We start from the raw sequence: 20,408 nt of genomic DNA on the forward strand, positions 1-20,408 counted from the left end.
TAAAACTACATAAATGCATGAGGTACAAGTGAGCTTTAGGGCAGTATAATGAATTCTAAGAGTTACAATGAAGAGAATACACCCAAATGATCCCATTTTGAGATAATGCCACACTCTTGTCTCTCTAATAAAACTCAGCAGACATGCTGCTGTTGATAGGGAGGTTCTGTGTGTCTCTTGAGCCTACCTTGGTCTTCCTGGGTCGTATCGTTGTAGTTGACCTGCTTTCGGATGCGTTTGCCTTTGCCCAGATTTCGCGCCAGATCTTCCTGCTGCTGCTCATAGTGGTGGCGAAGGAGTTTTTCCCAGTAGTCCGGATCCACGTTCTCCTCTTGCTTAATGATCTCTCGCTCTACCTCCTCCTGAATAATAGCACATTAGGACACATGCGTAAGTATCTCTAAAACAAGGCCTATTTTAAACACGTTGAAGGTAGCGTATTGAGCAAAATAATTGAACTGTGATATAAATGAGATCGACAGTCTGCTGGTGAACTCTTCTTTTTGTGTGTGCGACCCCAATTATCACGATGTCACATGATGTGAACACGGTTAAAATCTCACCTCTCCATCTTCTTCTTTCACCACATACTGAGCCACCTTGAAGGAGCTCAGGTACTCATTCATATTCTGTATCTCTGTGTCTTCAGTGGCATCCTGGCTGCGGTCCAGCAGCTTTGAGATAGCATCATCGTCGTAGTGAATCACACTGCCCTCCTCACCATCTTTGTTATCACCTGTTAATGAGAGGCTTTTACTTAATAATGAGCGGAGGCGCTTTTGAGCAGAGAAAAAGTGTGTAAGCTTAGAAATGCTGATAGAAATCTATACAAAAAGGTTTCTAGCACAGGAATATGTTTGAATAGACAAACCCCAATAATAATGGGTATGCTTTTGTTCAACCCATAACAGAAACACACGTCAGTATGCACATAGACAGACCCATTGTTCGTGCTGCTTCCATTTCATCTTTAAAAAGCTCCTCAGTTCCAAACTTTAGGATGTCATCCAGTTCTTGTTTGGACATGGAGCCCATTTTGGAGCCCAGGCCAGGGCGCACCACCAGGTGAGTCAGCATCATTTTCCTTTTGGCCACTTGGGTGATTCGCTCCTCCACTGAGCCTCGAGTCACAAACCGGTAGATCATCACTTTCTTGTTTTGGCCTATACGGTGCGCTCTGCTAAATGCCTGTAACAAAGAGGAAGATACAAGGCATGACACTGGAGTGAAGAGGTGAAATTAAAGAGATGTTTTTTTACTTGAGAATTAAAGCTCAACTTGTTACAAAATACAAATAAATAAATAATAATAATAATTAAATATTAAAATAAGAATCCATCTCATATTCTATGTGGAGTCAGTACTTGGATGTCATTGTGAGGATTCCAGTCAGAGTCGTAGATGATGACAGTATCTGCGCTCGCCAGGTTGATGCCAAGGCCTCCAGCTCGTGTTGAAAGCAAGAAGCAGAACTGCTGCGCGCCTGGTGCTGTGACATAAAACAGAGCAGCAAGTTGCTTTGTGTGTTTAAGAGTGTGTCAGTAAGTGAAAGCCAGACTGAGACAAATGTGCAAGTGCACAAAAAAAAAAAAACCTCACCATTGAAGCGGTCAATGGCTTCCTGCCTTAGACCTCCAGTAATCCCCCCATCAATACGTTCATATTTATAACCCTCAAACTCAAGAAAGTCCTCGAGCAGATCCAGCATCTTTGTCATCTGTAAACACAATGTTGGACCTTACAGCTAAAAAACCTGAAATTGTCTTTGATGTCATTCATCACATAAAACTGCCATCGCACAGAAATGGCTAAAATATAGACAGACTCTGGCACATACATTTATTTGAGTGTTACCTGAGAGAAAATGAGAACTCTGTGTCCTTCATCTTTGAGCTTTTTTAGCATTTTCTGAAGCAGCGTCAGTTTTCCTGAGGACTTCACCAGTAGGTTGCCATCATAAGAACCATTGGGTAAAACAGGAGCCTCCTTCAAGATAAAACAATCAATGCCAGGATGGAGATTAGCTCGGGAATCATTGCTTTCTACAGTATCTCTGAATAACATGCTAAACCGAACTCAGAAAAAGGGGCAGTTTTCTAGTTTTCTGTGTCGGTTGATATAAGTAATCCTTAGCATCTTAAAGAGATACTCTGTACTCTGAAATAAAACAAATAAAGTAAATCTGCCTTACCACAGCGGCCACAGGGAACAGGTAAGGGTGGTTGCAGCACTTTTTCAGGTCCATCATAATGTTGAGCAGGGACACCTGGTTCCCTCCACCTTTGGAGTTCAAAGCCTCGAAGTTTCGTGTCAAGATAAACTTGTAATATTTCCTGCAGGTCAGAGGTCAGATAGAGTCAGGAGAAGAAATGAAAATCACAATCAATTATTTTGCCATGCTTCCTTCAAAATGGTTTTGCTTATTTTTTTCAGGCTTACTTCTGCATTGGGCTAAGCTCCACTCTGACAATCAGCTCTGTCTTTGCAGGCATATTCTTGAAGACATCAGCTTTCAGCCTCCTGAGCATGTGAGGTCCCAGCAGGTCGTGGAGCTTTTTGATCTGATCCTCTTTAGAGATATCAGCAAACTCCTCCAGGAAGCCTTCCAGGTTACTGCAGGTCACATGGAGATGAATTACACAATGAAATGAAATTATATTTTTAAAAAAAGCCTATTTCTTGATTTAAATGTATTTTATTTAAAACAAGAGATCTATCTATTTTTGCTCCAGTACAATGCACTGACTTAAAACTGCTTGAAAATGGATGCTGATAGTCTGACTCATCACAAAATGTAAAAGTGTTTTGGTCATTTAGCTGTGCCTGCAATGTTGGAAATGTGTAAAATTTGTCGTTCTGGAGTTTAAAATGGACAAGACTCATTATTGGGCTGAACTTATGAGATAATAAGGAGGATCAGTCATAAAATCTATACCAATTTACCTGAGCTGCACAGAAACTGAGTCTATATGGGCAAAAAAATATTAGATGATGGTGAATTTTCATTGGCTTTAGAAAACTATTAAAAAAAGACTTAAAATCAGTTTATACAGAATTATTTATAATGAAGTTATTTACATTTACTTTCTTCATGTTTGTATTTTTTATTGTTCATAACATTATATATCATAATTTAATGCATGAAATCCATGAGAAAAAAAGGTAGGAAATTATATACGATAGAAAAGAGACAGTACATACTTGAAGCGCTCTGGGGTGAGGAAGTTAAGGAGGTGGAACAGCTCTTCTAGGTTGTTTTGAAGAGGAGTTCCAGTGAGCAGCAGCTTGTAGTAGATCTTATACCCATTGAGAATTCTGAAAAACTGAACATAAGAGATTGTGCAAGATGATGAAAGTCAATGCCATATGAAGAGATATACACTCTCCTCTCAAAATTACCTCATCATCCTTCTCATGCATTTTTCTTTTTCTGTTAAAAGGATGCTGTTTCTGCTTCCAAAGCATATGATAGGATATATCTCAGTGCAGGCGGTGCAGCTTTACCTTTGATTGGTTGTTCTTCAGTCTGTGGGCCTCATCTACCACCAGACAGGCCCAGGTGACAGAGCTCAGAATGGCTTGATCTATAGTAATCAGTTCATAAGATGTCAGCAGCACATGGAACTTGATAGGAGTGTCTTTCTGCAAGGGAGCAGATCGGATGGTAGATACGATGATTTAGTATGTGCTGCATGTAATAGGCATAAAATGAATTAAAAACAAAGTAAAATGATCATTTATTTCATGCTGGTACAATTCCAACTACCTTACGTGCGGCTTCAAAAAGCATGCACTTGAAAAACAGTATTTTGACCTGGATTTGGTGAGAAAAACATGGATGAGCATGGGGTACACTACCTTCATACGGAACACCTTTCGCCCTGATTTTACTGCACTGTCTTCAAAGGTGAACTCGTTCTCCCTGATGATTGCCCTGCTGTCTTTGTCTCCAGTGTATGTCACCACATAGAAATCTGGAGCCCACATCTCAAATTCTCTCTCCCAGTTAATGATAGTGGAAAGGGGTGCGCTCACCAAGAAAGGTCCTTTGGAATGACCCTGACAGAGACAGGAGACATGAGGTTACTTCACCATAAAATACATCACCAGAAGAAGAACTCAGTTTATCATTTTACTTTTTACGCACAATATTATTAGCTCTACGTTTATATTCCCATTTACATTACTAACAAGTGCTTTATGAATTACACCCACAGAACCAAAATGTGATCTATGCAATGCAATCTGGAAATGATAAAAGAGGACAGTCTTTCAGTCTTACCTCCTTATACAGCGAGTAGAGAAACACTATCGTCTGCACCGTCTTTCCCAGGCCCATTTCATCAGCCAGGATCGTATCTGTGCCCTGAGCCCAGGAGAACCTCAACCAGTTCAGGCCTTCCAGCTGGTACGGGTGTAGCGTTCCCCCAGTGGCATTAATGTACCATGGTTGGTGCTCAAACTTGATGGTGGGCTGATAATAGAAATAGGGGGCAGTATCTTGTAAGAGTCTTTCGGAAGGTCTTTCAATACTTTTTTATTTTGTTACTTTGGCTCTCATTTTCAGTCCAGATCTTGTAGTTTTTGAACAACTTAATATCAACCTATGAATCATTTAAGCATAAAAAACATTAGCATAAACATAAGAAAACAAGTAATAAGAAGACAAATCTGAAATTTTATCTTTATGGGCTTCATTACAAGCAAGCAATCTGTCACAAAAACACATAATGTGCCTTTAAAAAATGAACAGTTGGACAAAACAAGAAGCGGGAGGCCTAAAAAACTACCAACAGCAACTACCAACAACAGTATCTAAAAGTCATGTCCTTATGCAATATGAAAAAATCCAGGAAAACATGAGATAAGATCTGAGAGATGGATCTGGTGCTTCACCATGTAAAACATGGTGAAAACTCTATCATGGTTTGATCTTGTCAAAACTGCTGAAATTATGAATGCAGAAAAGTTCCATAAGATTTTGATCCAACATGTAATGCCATTTTAAAGCATCACAAACACACTCTCAGTGCAGTAAAAGCATACCTGAATAGAAAAATACACAATGGCATCAATCAGTTTTGGATTGGCCTCCCCAGAGCCTGGATTTCAACATTGTGGGATCCTCTTGACAAAGAATTGAACAGAACACAGTCAACATCCAAAGAAGAGCTTTGAATGTCCTTCAAGAGGCCTGGAGAACTATCCCTGAATAAGAAATTATATGAAGGACTGCCTAAGAGAGTTCAGGCTGTCCGGAAGAATGAAGGTGTTCATATCAAACTAATTAAATATGTAAAAACTCTGGCTTTGACTTTTATTCTGTATTTCCATTTTCATAGCACCTATATACTATTTTCCAAGCAAAATGCAAAGAAATGAGGGGTGACTCATAACTTTTTCACAGTACTGTATATGTGCAGTTTAAATATAGAATCTAGGATGATCAGCCACGATAAATTGTGTTAGATCGACAGCATTACTTTTGAAATGTTTGCTGCAAAAACCTGCTGCAGGCAAACACAGTTCAGTTGGCAGAAGTGGACCCAAATATCCAAACTTACATCTATGATTGGGGCATCAGGAGGGACTTCTCTTTTTGGATGGTCCTCTTTTAGTTTCTTGCCTTTTCTCACCACAAGAGGGCGCTGATCCTCTCCTAAAATTTGCTCTCTGAGGAAAAGGAAAAAAATTATAATGAAGCAACAATTTCATGTCACAACAAATGACTCTAACGGTTGTCACAGACAGAGAGCAAGGATGAAGGGAAACAGCAGCAGATGTAGGCATATGCTTTTGTTTACTTTTGTGTGCAGGGGATTTCTGTGTTCTCACTGTCATCTTCACACCGTGAGAAACCTACTTGAAAAAGGTACAAAATACAGTTAACTAACCTGTGATCCCAGTAAGAAGATTTATGACTTTCATAATCTGGGATGTCGAAATCATCCACCTCCCAGGTGCACTGGTCGTAGGGCAGGTCTCTCCACTTGATCAAGTAGTGCACATCACCATCTTTATCAAAACTACAAAGCAGAAAACAGCTGCAGGTTTTAGAAGTGTATCATACTGATCATTAAACAGACACTGAAAAACAACTTGATATGAGACCGCCATATGGAAGATGTTTCTTTCTGATCATTTAACTGTCATACAGATATACTGTGAAATGTTAAAAGCAATAAAATAGATTATTCTAATTATTTTGAAAAGCAAGAAAATCTAAAGACCAACAACCTCATTTGTCTATGTGGTGATGAATAACATCCATCCAAAGAGAAATATGGGTCAGAGAGTAAAAGCAAGATGGCAACAAGTACAAATTAACTCAAAGCATTAGCTTTGTTTTTTAGAAATATCTGGTCTATAAAATTTATGGTATTTTAAACACATCCTGAAAATCCTGATCTGAGAGTCTGTGTGAGCAGCCACCTATGATTGAGTATCCGGTGGATAACCATCCACTCTGGTTTAATGCCATAACGGTAGAAGCGCTCCTCCATCGCAGCATACTGGGGATCTTTGCTCTTTCTCTTCTCACTGTTGAGCTCCTCCTCTCCGGAGCCGTAGTCATATGGCGGGGGCTCGTCCATGTCGTTCTTACGCTGATAGTTCCGGTACATGACCGTGTGGTACAGCTCCAACTGCACAACCAGCAACAAAGCAAAACTATTGGTTTTGTAAGTTTCCTTCAAGCACCTCCTTGAGCAAAGTAGGTACAAAAATGCAATATATTATTTTCCATCTATAACAATGAAACTGACTTAATTAGTTACAAAAAACCCAGACTGATATTAATAAAGAAAAAGTTCGTGTAAAATAAATTAGGTGCTTTGTCGAGCATTTGAAGGAAAACTTCTCCATGAAAAACTGAAAAATAGATTTCATGTAACTGAGGGACATTGTGTTTTTCTAATATTATATTAGAAAGTAATAGATCATCCAGTAAAATCCTCCCTTGGCTCCTTCGGTTTGTTCTATATTTAACAAAGAGAACACTTTGGCCAAGAAGAGCAGAAATGTTAATTTGAGACTGGACTGACTTCTGGCATCTCACCTGCAGTTCGCTGACCCAGGAGCAGTGCCAGTACGAAAGGCCAGCCCACTTAACAAAGAACTCCCTCTCTGGGCGGCCCTTGAGCGGGGGCTTGGTGAGCGGATCTGTTGGCTTGCCATCAGGTCCTGTAGGTGGTTCGGCTGGCAGCGGAGCTTCTCCCCACGTCCAGTGCAGAATCTTTTGTACTTTTCCTTTGAGGGGAGGGCACTGCAAGGAAAAAGTAAGGTTGTGTCACACACACAGCTCTTCTTAGCTTCTGACTAAGTAACAATAATGAGTTTCTGTAAAAATATGAAGATGAATATGAAAGTCTTTGACAAGCAATCACCCTCCTAAAAGAGACATATTTCACATTAACATCAACAAGCTAATATGGCTGAAACTGCTGTAGGTGTGCACACTTATCAAAGTGAAAGAGGTCACCCTTTATTTGCTCTGGCTTTCTAACAATGTATATTTATGCATCATTCAATTATGTATCAGTGACAGCGCTCTATAATTAACATCAACATGATGTAAATGTGTCACATTTGTACTCCCCGGGCGGCATGACGTCAAACATCAAAGAGAAAAGACAAGACTGAAAAATTTGAACAGAATCACCAAAGAAAATGTTAAACTAAATATCATTGTGCACATATACAATTGAGGTTTACTTACACTCATCATGGAGATGAATGCCACGCTAATTTTGGGCTTTTAATGATTTTTTGAACTGCTCTTTTTCCAGGATGAATGATGAATGAATTGATAGCATACATCTTTACTGACTTTAAAACAATATGATTTTGGTGCACAAGTTTGTATTTATTTTCGATTTTCTCTAATGCACACAGGGTCAAAAGTATGCATACATACACTCACTCAAAGCTTTTCATTAGTGGTGCTAAAGGCTCAACAATGTCTTTTATTTTGACCAGGCCATGCCCTATTAGCTTGTTGTTAGCAATCATCACTGACTACACCTGGTAGTTCTCTCTTTGCCAGCATAGAAAAGGATTTGTTTGTAGATTTATACAATTTAGGAAGATCTCTTAAAGCCATTTCTAAAAAAAAAAAAAAACCCCTGCAGATTCCAAGATCATCTGCTTGAACAATTAATCGAGTTTTATGGCACTATGGATTTAGAGGGTGCTGAACAGGAAAAAAGCCTCTACTTCAAAACTAACACCTTCAAGTTGCACTGAAATGCCTCCTAGAGAAAGTTTTATGGTCAGAGAATCAACAATTTGGCTAGCTGACCACAATGACAAGGGAGTATTTAGTGGCTTAAAGGTGAGACTTTCAAATCTAAGATTATTGTACCAGCTATAAAGTTATTAAAAAGGTGGGCTACCTTTAAGTTCAAGAACTTGAATACAGTGGAGTACTCCAACAAGACAGTTATCCCAAACAAACGTAAAAACTGTTTTTTGAAATGGATATAGTGGGTTAAGATTCAACTTCTGGAATGGGTTTCCTAAAACACAGATCTCAACACTAATGCAAATTTGTGAAGTAGGCTTAAAAACTGGGTACTTTAAAGGAAACTAACCAATTAACTTTACCAATTCTGCCAAGAAGAGTTGTCAAATATCCAGCCAGAATTATGCCACAAGTTTGTTTATGACTACCAAAAGTGTCCTCTCAAGATGCAACTTGCTAAGAAAAGTTTATCCACATATCATTGAAAGTATATGGATATATTAGAACTACAAGAACACTTTGGCACTGTGTGGATTATAGTAAATCTAAAACAAATCAAACTTGTGCATTCAGTTCTTGTTTAAAATCATTAAGAGTGTCTGCTGTACAACCATTTATGCCTGGAAAAAAACCAGTTCAGAAATCCTTAAAATCCCCAAAGTACCATGGCATTCATGTCCATCATGAGTGTATGTAAAATGTCCAGTTGTTCTGGCTACAACATTTTCATGAACCCATGCCTAATTATTAGCCATTTTAAACTACAGCAAAACAATATCAAATACTACTGCGACTGAGATGAGCTTACCATACAGCGCGGACATAACCACTCCCCATTTGGTATCTCGGGAAGCGGCGGGTTGAGGCAGTGGATATGGTAAGATGATGGGCAGGTATCACAACATAGCAGCTCTCCTCCATCTTTACAAACTCTGCAAAACTCCATGTGGTCATCCTCTTCCTCACCTGGAGCCTCTTCCTCATCTTCATCTTCATCTTTGGCCTCCCACTGGATTCCCTCCTTCTCCTAGAGGACACAGTTGATGTGGGCATGTTAGGGAGTAAAACTAAGCATACATATTCAGTTTAACTCTAACTATGTCAATTTTTCAGACATAGTTAGAGATATTCGCAGAAAGTAAAGTTAAGATAACAAACATCGTAAACACTGAAAGTCCAGTTGTTCTTAATTGTGTGGTTTCTTGGCTGTTTTTGTGCACAGTCGGGATTCAGGTTCTGATATCTAATCCTGAAAAAGCACAGTTTGTTTGCAGCTTATACACAAAACCTACTCACAAAGTCAAACATTCCTCTTAATAGCCACATAATAATAATAATAATCACAAACATTGCTGCACGTCAAGGCAGAAATCAACTAACATCGTAAGAATAAAAAGCCATTAAAAATAAAATAATAATAATCACAGAAAAAGTAACCTGAATGACCCCTGTCAGCATTAATTGTCTAATATCTGAGGTAATTAAGGATTTTAAGTATCTGTTTGTTCTACACTGGGTACAAAGTAACGGCGACCTGAGAGCAACTTCCTGAACTCAGATGGCAAAACATGTTCAGGATGGATAATAATGTTTTTTGCCTTATTTATCACCTGATTTCCTCACAGTGAGCACAAATCTCTCTGCCTGATCCCTGTGATTTCGGAGCAGGTGTTAACAATACTTCTGAGGGAGTTTCAGTCCTTAATAGATGAAAAACCTGACCAGCAAGAAAATGTTAAAAGACTTCCTAAAAATGAATACTAAAAATTGCACACAGTTTTTTATTAACATGAAAAGAGTTCAGCCTCGTTAACAAACGTATTCTCTGTTAACCCCGTTTTATTGATTCCGTATTCACATCAAACTTGAGCTGATGGTTAAAGACTGTACCAACAGTTCAGGCTGTTACACTGTATAGCCCTGGACTAGTTGCATCCAAGATATCACCAAAAATAACTCTCATGAATCCAACTTGGGCAGTCACCACCTTACAAAATGTGTCAGTCTGCTCAAACTAATGTACTTACACAGTGTGGACAGCTCCATTTTCCCTCTGGGGCCTTCTCCAGCTCAGGGTCCAGACAGACCAGGTGGTAAGCTCTGGGACAGGTGTCGCACAGGATGATCTCTCCACCCTGCTGGCAAACCTCACAGTAGTCTTGGTGGTCTGTCTCATAGCCATCACCGTCCTCCTCTGGAGAAGGTTACAGAACAATTAAACCTGGGCAGTTCCCTCATATAGAAAGTCACATAGATATGGATGCATAGATTTAAAAAAGATAGTTACACATTAGAATCCTCTATATAAAAAAAAACTCTTAATGAGTATAAACACACTAGCTGCTGTGGAAGACCATCTGCCTTTAGAAAGCATTCCCAGAATAAATAAAGCTTAAAAAAATACATTTTAATTTACTCATTACCCAAAATCAAACAGTCTGGTTCTGAGGGATTTCAATGGGATTTTAGAGGGAAAAACACACCACAGAGCATGGCAAGAGTAGACAGTAAACATACTTTTCCTTTTTTTCCGCCCACGTCGGGCCTTTTTCTTGGTGGCGGCCCCCGAGGTATCAGAAAGCACAGAGGCACTGTGGATGCTGATGTCATCAAAGTCTGACTCCTCTAGGAAGTCCTCCTCACTCTAGAAAAGCAAACACAGAAACTAAGGAGCGCAGAGCTACAGAAAGAATTAAGATAAACCAACTTTCACAATAAGTGCTGCAAACAGGCCGGGTTCTGCAAGACATACCGAGGATGCTTTCTTCTTCTTCCCACTTTGGCCCGACTTTGATTTGGTCTTCTTCGGCTTGGGCTTCTTCTTCACTTCTTTCACAGTCTTACTTTTCTTTCTAACTCCTGGTCCTGACACACACAGAGTCGGTCATGAAATCTGTTAATCAGATGGCATTCTTGCTATCGTTTCTTAAAAATGATCTCGCTTTTTATTAGGTCTTACCCTTTCCCTCTTTGGTTTTGGCTTTTTTGATCGGCCCCAGCTGAGAGCTCAGCTGGCTGCTGCTGACAGACGTTGGCTGTGCCACAGTAACCGTTTCCACTGCAGCAGCCACAGCGGCGGCCACAGCAGTGGCAGATGCACCTTTGAACGGGTTGTTGGCACTGAACTCTCGCCACTTGGCCCCTAACACTGTCATCATCTTTGACATGGGAATCTTCGGGTTCTTCTTGGCAATGAGAGGCCTGAATAAAACCAGGGGGAGATGAAACAACAATGGCAGCTTTATTATGTCACACTTCATTCCTGTTAATAGAAGCTCTACTTCCCACAGCACTGGAGGGAACTGGGTCTTGATTTGCTGACACTCCACTGCCCCTTAAGTTTTATTCTCCCTGCTTTGCTGTGTGCATGTCATGTTTGCGATTTGTCAGGCAACAGCTTGAGGTTTGGCACGCTGGCCTGTGAAAGATAGTGGGTCAGAGCACCGAGTCCCAGAGCCTCCTGGCTGTCACAGGCATCCAGTAAGCAGCTGACTACACACAGGGGGCACTGCAGGAGCTCATGCTCCACTTTGTCAGAGCAGAAGCTTAGCCGAGCCAGACAGCCCCAGGTGAGACAGACTCTTTATACCAACAGCCGAGCTTTCTAGCTCAAACAAAAAGAGCAGTGTTTGCTCGTCACAACACAGTCTATTCTCACAGTGGAGTTTTGCTGGAAGACTCTCAGAGAATGACTTTGACAGTCCAGAGAAACTGAGGCAAAACAAAGCACTTTAAGACAATGAAAGATCATCCAGACAAAATTAGATGCTTGCCTGAGGAACTGGCTGAAAGCCTTGTAGTTGGTAATGGTTTTATAGTCATCTTCAGTGAAGCCATACTGAACATCTTCAAGACCCCATTCGTGCATCAGCTGGCTCGATGATTTGGGCTCCTAGGGGTGTACAGATAACAGATCAACGCACATATGTTAATGATGTTTAATACATGAAATGTGAACATTAAAGTTATTTTAATCTTTTACCCTTCCACATCCACAAACAAAGCATCACACGCCATGTTTTCAAGGTTTCAGTATATTTTCAGACACTATTTTTTTTTTCAAAGCAAGCCTATAATAATGATAACTATGCTAAAAAACACCTTCACTGACTTCATCTACCATTAGTCAATTGAGACTTAATATTAAACCTAGTCTTGGCATCATTACGTTTTTTCATTATCATCAGATTATTGTATAAAGAAACGGTCACTTATTTCGATAAATGTGATTTTTACACATGCAGTACCCCCCTGAACTTCTCTAGAGATTAGCTGACAAAGGTGAGAGAAATGCAAATGTCCATTACAAACGGATCAGAGTCTAAAGGCTCTTTAACCTGCCGGTTTCCTCCATTTGCACATGTGAGAACAGCAGGTAATTGTCCAGCGAATTCACAGTCCAGCTCCCCGCATATTTCACCCGGGCAGCTCACTGACCTTAACCAAGTGGAGTTAAAGCATGGAGAACAGGGCTGGTCTTGTGCTGTGTGATAACAACTTTGGACAATTTCTGGACATATTACCTAGAGCCCCCTACAGACTTTAATGTTCATTTGAAACACAGTCATGTCAGCATCATGAACATACACTTACTTTCATGTTACCATCATCATCGTCATCATCGTCATCCTCTTCATCTCTCTTCTTCTTTCTGGGCTTTTTCTCTTTCTTCTCCTTGGGTTTCTTCTTCTTCTTCTTAGTGGGACCATACAAGCTGCTCTCACTTTCAGAGCCGATTTCTGGACGTTCCCGTTCCTCCTCCACCTCTGAAGTCTCTTCCAGGTCACTGTCAAGTCGTGCCTGAATTGCTCCCTGAAGGATTTTGAGAAGGTAAAAAAAACCCCATTACATATACACAAACAACTAAATAACCAAGTCCAGCATGTTGTTTAATTGTGCAAAGGTTAATATGTCACTCATTAAAATCTTTCTCAGTCTTAATCTGGCATCTTTACAGGCTGAAAGTATATTTTAGTATATTTGCATTTATATTTTTACTAAATGAAAATGTTGTCTAAGCTATTTCTTTGATGTAGTGTAGAGCTTCTGCCAAGCAGCTATTTTTATAAATGTAAACAAGTAGAATCTGGCTTTGAATATCGCTTCAGCTCTCTACCTAAGGGCGTGAGAGTGACTGACTAAAGCTGCCATCAAAGCCAGATTCCTGAGACACAACTAGATTCCAGGTTTGGATTTTACAAAAAGCAGGACAAAAGAAATCTAGGCGCAATCTTCTGAGACCCAATTTTATATCTAGCGATAAAAAGGTGGGGATAATTAAAATACTAAACTTGATAGAGCAAATAAGCATGACATTAATTTTGCCAGGGTGAGGGATTAGAGCTCCCACAGAGGCCACCCACTCTAAAAACATATGCTGTGAATGCACTTTAAAGCAGTTTAGATAAAAGCTTCTACTTGATGGCATTTGCATAAATTAAATTACATCACTCGAAAGTGTCGCTGCCTTGCTAATATGATAACTCTTCTGCCTGTGATGAAATATTTAAATTAGTACAAGTAAGCAGTGACTTGATGAAGAGTCAAGGCGGATGCATGGTCACCTTTTAAATGTGCTTTTACACGAAATGAAAACCCAGAAAAAGAGATCTTCAGGTACCCAAGCCAATCAGAGCTCAGAGTTAATTTGTAGTCTGAGTTGCATCCTACTGGTTTAATATGAGACATCTGGAAGGCTGTATGGATTTAACAGTTAACAGGTGTTGTTTGTGTGACCAAGAGTGCTGCATATGAACAAATTCGCTAGTGGTTGCTCACGATAGTATGTGCGCATGAGTAAGCGAGAGGGGGAAAGTGTGTGCTGTTTCTCTCATCATGCACATACCACCTAATTATTTGTGTGTTTGAATGTGGTAGGCCTGTGGAAGTGTGCATATGCATTTCCATTTGTGCCCCTGTCTCTGACTGGGCACGTTCCTGTGAGAGAGCATTTTTGTGTGTTTGTGGACATGTTGGGTTTTTTTGAGCGTGTGTGTGTGGGTGCGCTCATTCTTTGTGAGTGCTTTCCTTTTTTTTAAAAAATCGCTATTTTTGTGAGAGTTCCTCTTCGCGTGTGTTTATGCATATGTAAAACATGACTGTATGTGAGAGTGAACTTGTGTGTGCACATGCAGTGGAGCAAAATTAGAGCACAGCAGCTTTGTGCTCTGCTCGCTGCCTGTTGCTCAGCAGGCCTGTGTGGCTCCATGGAGAGACTTGCAGGCGTTTCGCTCTGTAGCGCAGTGGAAAGGCTCACGTTGCCGCAGCGCCCGCCAACCCTACCAGCAGCCTGGCTGTGTTGCCATGGTGACCAAATTTGAGCAGTGTCTGGCTCTCTCTAACTCTCTCTCGTTCTCTCTCTCTCTCTCCTCCTCTTACTTTCTCTCCTTTACATCTCATAGCTCTCCTCTCTCACCCCTCCACCCCATTATTTTCTCGCTCACTCTATCTCTTAACTTCTCCCCCTTTCTCTTTCCTCTCTCACTCTTTCTTTCTATCCTGCCACTCACTCCCCCCACCCCCCACACACACTCTATCACAGCAGCAGCCAATGGAACAGCGCCATCCAATCAGACACGTTTGCATAACGAGCTTGTTATGCAGAGGCCTGTGGTTGCAGAGCCAGTGCTCCAGCACCCGTCTAGACAAATCTCATTTATGCATAAGAAGAAGAAGGAGGGAGCGAGAGAGAGAGAGAGAGAGAGAGAGAGAGAGAGAGAGAGAGAAAGAAAGAAAGAAGGAGAGAGAGAGTAAATTGAAGATTGTGGATGGGGGATGGGGTGGAGATGGAGGAGCAAAAAGCAAAGAAGCAGAACCACTATTGAGAGCAACTGCAAAGACAAGGTGAAACTGTGCAACAGTCTCTTGGTGGCCCTGAGTTCAATGTTAAACACATATCATAAAAGCAAAGGACACAACAGCACAGCAGCAAAGATGGTGTCTGTTCTTTCAGAGGAAAGAAAATCAGATAAGTGCTGATAACCTAATCAAATTAGATGCTTTCCCATAATGGCTCTGCCTTAGGGAGATTGGAGCGGATGCCACAGAAAATATCAAATGAGCGAAGAAGTGGATGTTCAATAAAATGTAGTGCAACAGGAAAAAAAAGAAAACTGCTCTAAGAATTTATTTTATGGTTTCTAAACAATGGCCTCTCCTTTTCTCCAGAAATCAGAAACAGCTCTTTGTTGACTCACAATCCCAGAGAGGATATTGAAGTTATAAAAACAAGACAGAAGCTCATCTCAAACCGACTGTATTTCAGCGAAATGTGAACGCTACAAGAACCAGCTACATGGGGGGTTTTATTGTGGCCAAAATGCAGCAGTTTCCTCTGCTGCTAAAATGAATTGTTTTCCATAAACCCAGAATTTACTGATTTAACAGATATTTTATTAAAAAGCCCATTAAATATCCTGTCATATCTACACAGCTCTTTGTTTCACTGCAGACTGGAGAAGACAAGCAAACACAGCGCACCTCTCTGTGGCTATCATTCCTCCTGCCAGTAGCTGTGAACTCAGACTGGGATGTGCTACTGACAGTCTCTGACCCCAATTGACTTTTGGCCCCTGTCTGACACCAGCCTTTGGGGAGTGACTGGAAGTGAATTACAGGAGCAATGGTTTCTCAATGGGAGGTAAAAAAAAAGACACAAATACAGCAAGGTGGGGAGCAAGAAAGCAAGACCGAAAGAAAGCAGCAGCATCATAATCAAAGCAAAGTGAGGTGATGCATGTGGGAGACAAGAGGAGAGGGAAGAAAAGGAGAATACAGAGCAGTGTCTGTGAGTTAGGGAAAGGAGAGTGTCACGGGGAGCCCCCCGCTTCATTAGCTCAGTGAGACCCAGAGCTTAGTGTTTACCACAAGCAGCCAAAGGGCCGAGTGGCAGCATGGTCAGCCAAACTCCTCACGGTACCGCTGGCATCTCCAGTCAGCGGAGGGGAACATCCTGGCTATGTCACTGACACGGTTACAGCTCGCCAACATGAGCGGGGAGATCACTGGGAATACAGCGAATTCCTGTGATTACTGAATAATAAATATTTCTTTTAGCCTCTGGGCTTTTGAAGAAATTTGAAGAAACAAAACTTTTCCAAAAGTTAAAGAGCTGACTTCACAAAAATGCTGACTTTATTTGTAGGATGGCCCTTCAAGCTGCAGATCATGAAGTAATGGTGGATCAAAAGCATTGTTTTGTAGTGCAAACGGGGTCATTCGCAGACTTATTAGCCCAAAGATAATCATCATTCGAATTTCAGCACTTTTAACCACAAGGTCACTGTATGAATAAAACTGGATCTCTAACCTAAAACTGCTGGTTTCAATACACTCTGCTTGTTTTTTCCCTGCTATACCCTTAGAAAGCTTATTTACGCTTCTTTTGATGGATGCAAATTTGTACAAAGAAACGTTTCTACATAAAATGGCTGAGAACTGGGTAAAAAGATGTATTTTAGCAACTCTGGAATGACGCACTGCATCTCAGTTTTTCTACTATATTTTTGGTGCTCTAAATACTACAAAATAAAATGTATTTTTCGGCATTATATTCAAGAGAAACTAAACATGTCTAGAGTCAATATCTACAAAATTGGGCAGGTCATACAAATGAATAAATAGCACTAGAGGCCTGATGAAAAATATGCAAATTTGAGTTTGTGGTGAACCAACTCTTTAATAATAAATTGAAAATTAAATAATTTATAATTTATAAACAACGTCTCCTCAGAAAATGGAACTGAAATAATATAAAGTACAGTACTGATGGTAGCATCCATCCATTTTCTTAAAAACTTGCCTAGAGTCTGACTAATGAGGGTACACTCTGCACAGGTAACCAGTCAATCACAGTGCTAACGCAGCAAAACAGATAATCACACACTCTTGCATGCCCATGACCCATTTAGAATCATCTATTGACCTAACAATCACTTTGATATGAGGAACCCGGCATACCTGAATGAAACCCGTGCAGACACAAAGAAAGCGTGCAACCTCCACACAGACAAACCCTGAGCAGAGGGGTTGTAACCTCCTTGCTGTGAAGAAGCAAGCGCTAACCACGACACTACTGTGCCACCTCTTAATGCTGCAATTTTTCATTATTCTCTAACTGTCTCCTTTAACCAAATGTGACCTGTTCAGCAAAAGCAGCAGGCGTTCACCTCATAAGCTGTAATATTATCAACATCACGCTGGTGTTAATGCTCTGAGCCAATCAAGGCTCAATCCTGCTATCTAAATATTGGAAATTAGAGGCTAGAGGCGAAGGACTGTCAAAACCGCTCTGTCATAACTCTCACTCCCGCTACTGGATTGGCATGAACACATTGCCTCTGACCTACAGTCCCTGCCATCAGCACCAGCACCACAGGCACAAATCTACACTCTAAACTGTCGCTTGGAGCCCACAGCTTACACTGGCAGTAACAGTGACACTGCTGCCAACCTCCCCTAAGCCCGAGACAGTCCACTGCCTCTCATTTAGATTACAGAGGCAGTCCAGCAGCCAAAACACACCTTTGATCCAATTGCAGAGACATCAAAAGAGCGATGGTTTGAGAAATAGAGAATGCGGGATACGGCTAGAGCCAAAATGCCTGCCAAGCTGTTGTGTCCGAGGTCTGGACAGATGGTGCTGAATGTGAATTATGCCTTACCTCTTTTTTCCTCTTCTTAACTTTCGGCAATTTTCCCTCCTTCATCTTTTTGGGCTTCTTCTTTTGTTGTTTGAGGGACTCGTCGTCAGAAAAGAAGCGGTCGAGAGGTGTGAGGGGAACTGTGTTGCGCTCACCTTCGTCATCCTCATCTGAACACAGGGGAAACGAGAATTATTTGCTTAGTACACTTAAGCGACACCGATAATTCAGCTTGTAATAAGACTAAACTGACAAATTCAGCCTGACTCGTACATTTTTCTGCCTCAGTGAGTGGTTATTCAATTTTTTGATTTTGTTTTATCAAAGTGAGGATATGAATCTACTCTAAATTAAACACCTTTGAGTTTTGAAATCGGGCAGCAAAACAAGAGATGAAGACGTGACCCCGGGTTCTGGGAAATCGAAATCGAAATTTCTGACATTTCAGACAAAATGGTTAATCAAAAAGATTAAAAATGAACAATAGATGTTACAAATATTCATTTGCTGCAGGCTCAGTCTACTGTGAAAGCTCACCACGATGAAAAGTCAGTTAGCCTCCTGTGAAAATAACAATGATGAATCAATGTCAGACCAACAGGAGCACTTGGCAAAATCAACCTCATAATCACACATCATTGAGTGTGCATCAACTTTACCCATCAAAACACAAATAAATGGAGTGCATGCCCTGCCGCTAAATGGGAACTCCCTAGAGGACCACTGAGGTATACTGAGCATATCTTCTGCCTTTAATGCTTGCTGGGACTAAAGGGACCTGCTGCTGGTTGTCAGCTGTACCGTCTCAAAGCTGCTGTGTAAACGTGCTGACTGCTGAGCACAGCAGCCTTCACTGATGCCACAGTGGGTCACAGAGGAGTAAGTAAGGGAGAGCGACAGTCCCAAACAATACATCTCTGTAAAAAGTCACACAGAGCAAATATTGTACACACATGACACAACTGTAGTGCCCCAAAAAGGTTTATTTGATCTCATTTTCCCAACTGTCTCGCTGTCTCTTCCAGTCTGTCTATCTGCATGTCTCCCGTCTCTCTGTGTCTCACGCAGACAGACTGGAGGGCATGAAATATGCAGCACATGTATCAGAGTCAATCAGCCAACACTAGCCCTGCAGTCTACCACTCCCCTGGGTAGCTGGAGTGAGAGATTGGGGAGGAGGGATTCCTGTGTAGTAGACACACAAACCTCACCAGCCACTTATCCTCTATTTAGCAAAGCTAGCAGGAGGTATTCCACACATACACATACAGTACAGTGATTTCAAAGCCTTAATCAGAGGCAATGTCAAACTCATTGTGCTGCCCTGGCTTCCAGATGAACTGTGTCATCCCTTCTTCAACCCTAACTGGGGGTAACTTGTGCTTTTCTTGGCCAATATTATTATAGGAAAGGTGCTGACAGACATTTACTGCCTTGCTACTCATTCCTTCTTTCTTCTTGTCCCACAGACCTTTGTGTTTTTCTCCACTTTCTTTTTTTCTAAATAAAGCCTTGAGTTTATGTATTCAGTAGCTCAAACGGGGAACTCTTTTATGTCTCAGATGCATGGTTAGCCACCTGCCAGGCAACTTATGACGGCAGCACGGCAAGCCTTACATCTCTCTCAGATGCACAGATGATGACATGGCTCAGGTGCAGATCGAGATGGCTTTGGATTACACAAAGCGTACAGTTCATATCTCTGTGCCCTTGGCTCTGCTTATTGTAAAATAAATCAATCCAACTTGACAGTGGTGATGCGGTGTTACTGATGTGGGGTTTAAATGGTTCGGTGATAAGCACCTAATTCACTTTGAGCAGACTGAGCTGAGTTCTTTTTAGCCATGCTGGTGCTGAAGCTCAAGGTCTGACAATGTCAGCCTCTTGGTTGTTTAACCTCTATGGTTCAGACTAAAATTTCTCAATAACTAGAGAATAGACTGACATGAAATTTGATACAGAAGTTCAAGGTCCCCAGCAGATGAGCCCTACTTTGATGATATTTTCACCATGAGTTCAGTATATGCAGTTTTAAATGAACTATTTCAACAGGTTCAACTGGTTTATTGTGAGATTTGATACACACAACCGTGGCGCAATAATAATGATCTGTTCTTCTGCACTATAATCTAGTCGATTTTTTTAATTTGCAGAAAAAATGACAGTCATACATTATTTTACTGCTCTACCATTGTGCTTTGTGCGCTCATTACTGTAATTAATGATGGCACTAAACTATATATATATGTTCTAAATATAAAATCTGCCAAACATCAGCCTGTAAGCGCTGTAACTGGGGCCATGTTAGCTTGCTGATGTTTCTTTAACAGAACCATGTGCTGATAACAGATCCTCAGAGAGTCAAATAAAATATTGAACACATGGGTTCTCAGTAATCATTTTTTGTTACATAGGAATGTGTCACAGCAATGCAGCTCCCTGAAACAGCTCTGTGTTTATCACCTGAATTGCCTTAAAATCTGAACCCTGACTAAAGTAAATGGCCTGTGAAGTCCCCGTGGGGA

At 40.9% G+C, this 20,408-nt stretch overlaps 1 protein-coding gene across 2 annotated transcripts in view; it reads right to left on the reverse strand.

Moving 5' to 3' along the window:
* The window catches only part of chd5 (chromodomain helicase DNA binding protein 5), a 36,938-nt gene that overhangs the window by 12,219 nt on the left and 4,311 nt on the right, over window positions 1-20,408 (reverse strand). For both annotated transcript variants that reach the window (XM_063473627.1, XM_063473626.1), the window contains exons 2-25: window positions 17,905-18,053; window positions 12,836-13,054; window positions 12,016-12,134; window positions 11,202-11,443; window positions 10,995-11,107; window positions 10,760-10,886; window positions 10,270-10,436; window positions 9,051-9,269; window positions 7,058-7,264; window positions 6,433-6,644; window positions 5,895-6,026; window positions 5,565-5,673; window positions 4,283-4,474; window positions 3,859-4,059; window positions 3,505-3,642; window positions 3,202-3,323; window positions 2,440-2,613; window positions 2,192-2,333; window positions 1,855-1,986; window positions 1,600-1,717; window positions 1,365-1,489; window positions 942-1,188; window positions 564-736; window positions 188-362 (exon numbers count right to left, since the gene is read on the reverse strand). In XM_063473627.1, coding sequence (XP_063329697.1) covers window positions 188-362; window positions 564-736; window positions 942-1,188; window positions 1,365-1,489; window positions 1,600-1,717; window positions 1,855-1,986; window positions 2,192-2,333; window positions 2,440-2,613; window positions 3,202-3,323; window positions 3,505-3,642; window positions 3,859-4,059; window positions 4,283-4,474; window positions 5,565-5,673; window positions 5,895-6,026; window positions 6,433-6,644; window positions 7,058-7,264; window positions 9,051-9,269; window positions 10,270-10,436; window positions 10,760-10,886; window positions 10,995-11,107; window positions 11,202-11,443; window positions 12,016-12,134; window positions 12,836-13,054; window positions 17,905-18,053 — 3,954 coding nt within the window. The remainder of the gene's footprint in view (window positions 1-187; window positions 363-563; window positions 737-941; window positions 1,189-1,364; window positions 1,490-1,599; window positions 1,718-1,854; window positions 1,987-2,191; window positions 2,334-2,439; window positions 2,614-3,201; window positions 3,324-3,504; window positions 3,643-3,858; window positions 4,060-4,282; window positions 4,475-5,564; window positions 5,674-5,894; window positions 6,027-6,432; window positions 6,645-7,057; window positions 7,265-9,050; window positions 9,270-10,269; window positions 10,437-10,759; window positions 10,887-10,994; window positions 11,108-11,201; window positions 11,444-12,015; window positions 12,135-12,835; window positions 13,055-17,904; window positions 18,054-20,408) is intronic.

The sequence above is a fragment of the Pelmatolapia mariae genome, linkage group LG5 (assembly GCF_036321145.2).
Source record: "Pelmatolapia mariae isolate MD_Pm_ZW linkage group LG5, Pm_UMD_F_2, whole genome shotgun sequence".
NCBI classification, from domain to species: domain Eukaryota; kingdom Metazoa; phylum Chordata; class Actinopteri; order Cichliformes; family Cichlidae; genus Pelmatolapia; species Pelmatolapia mariae.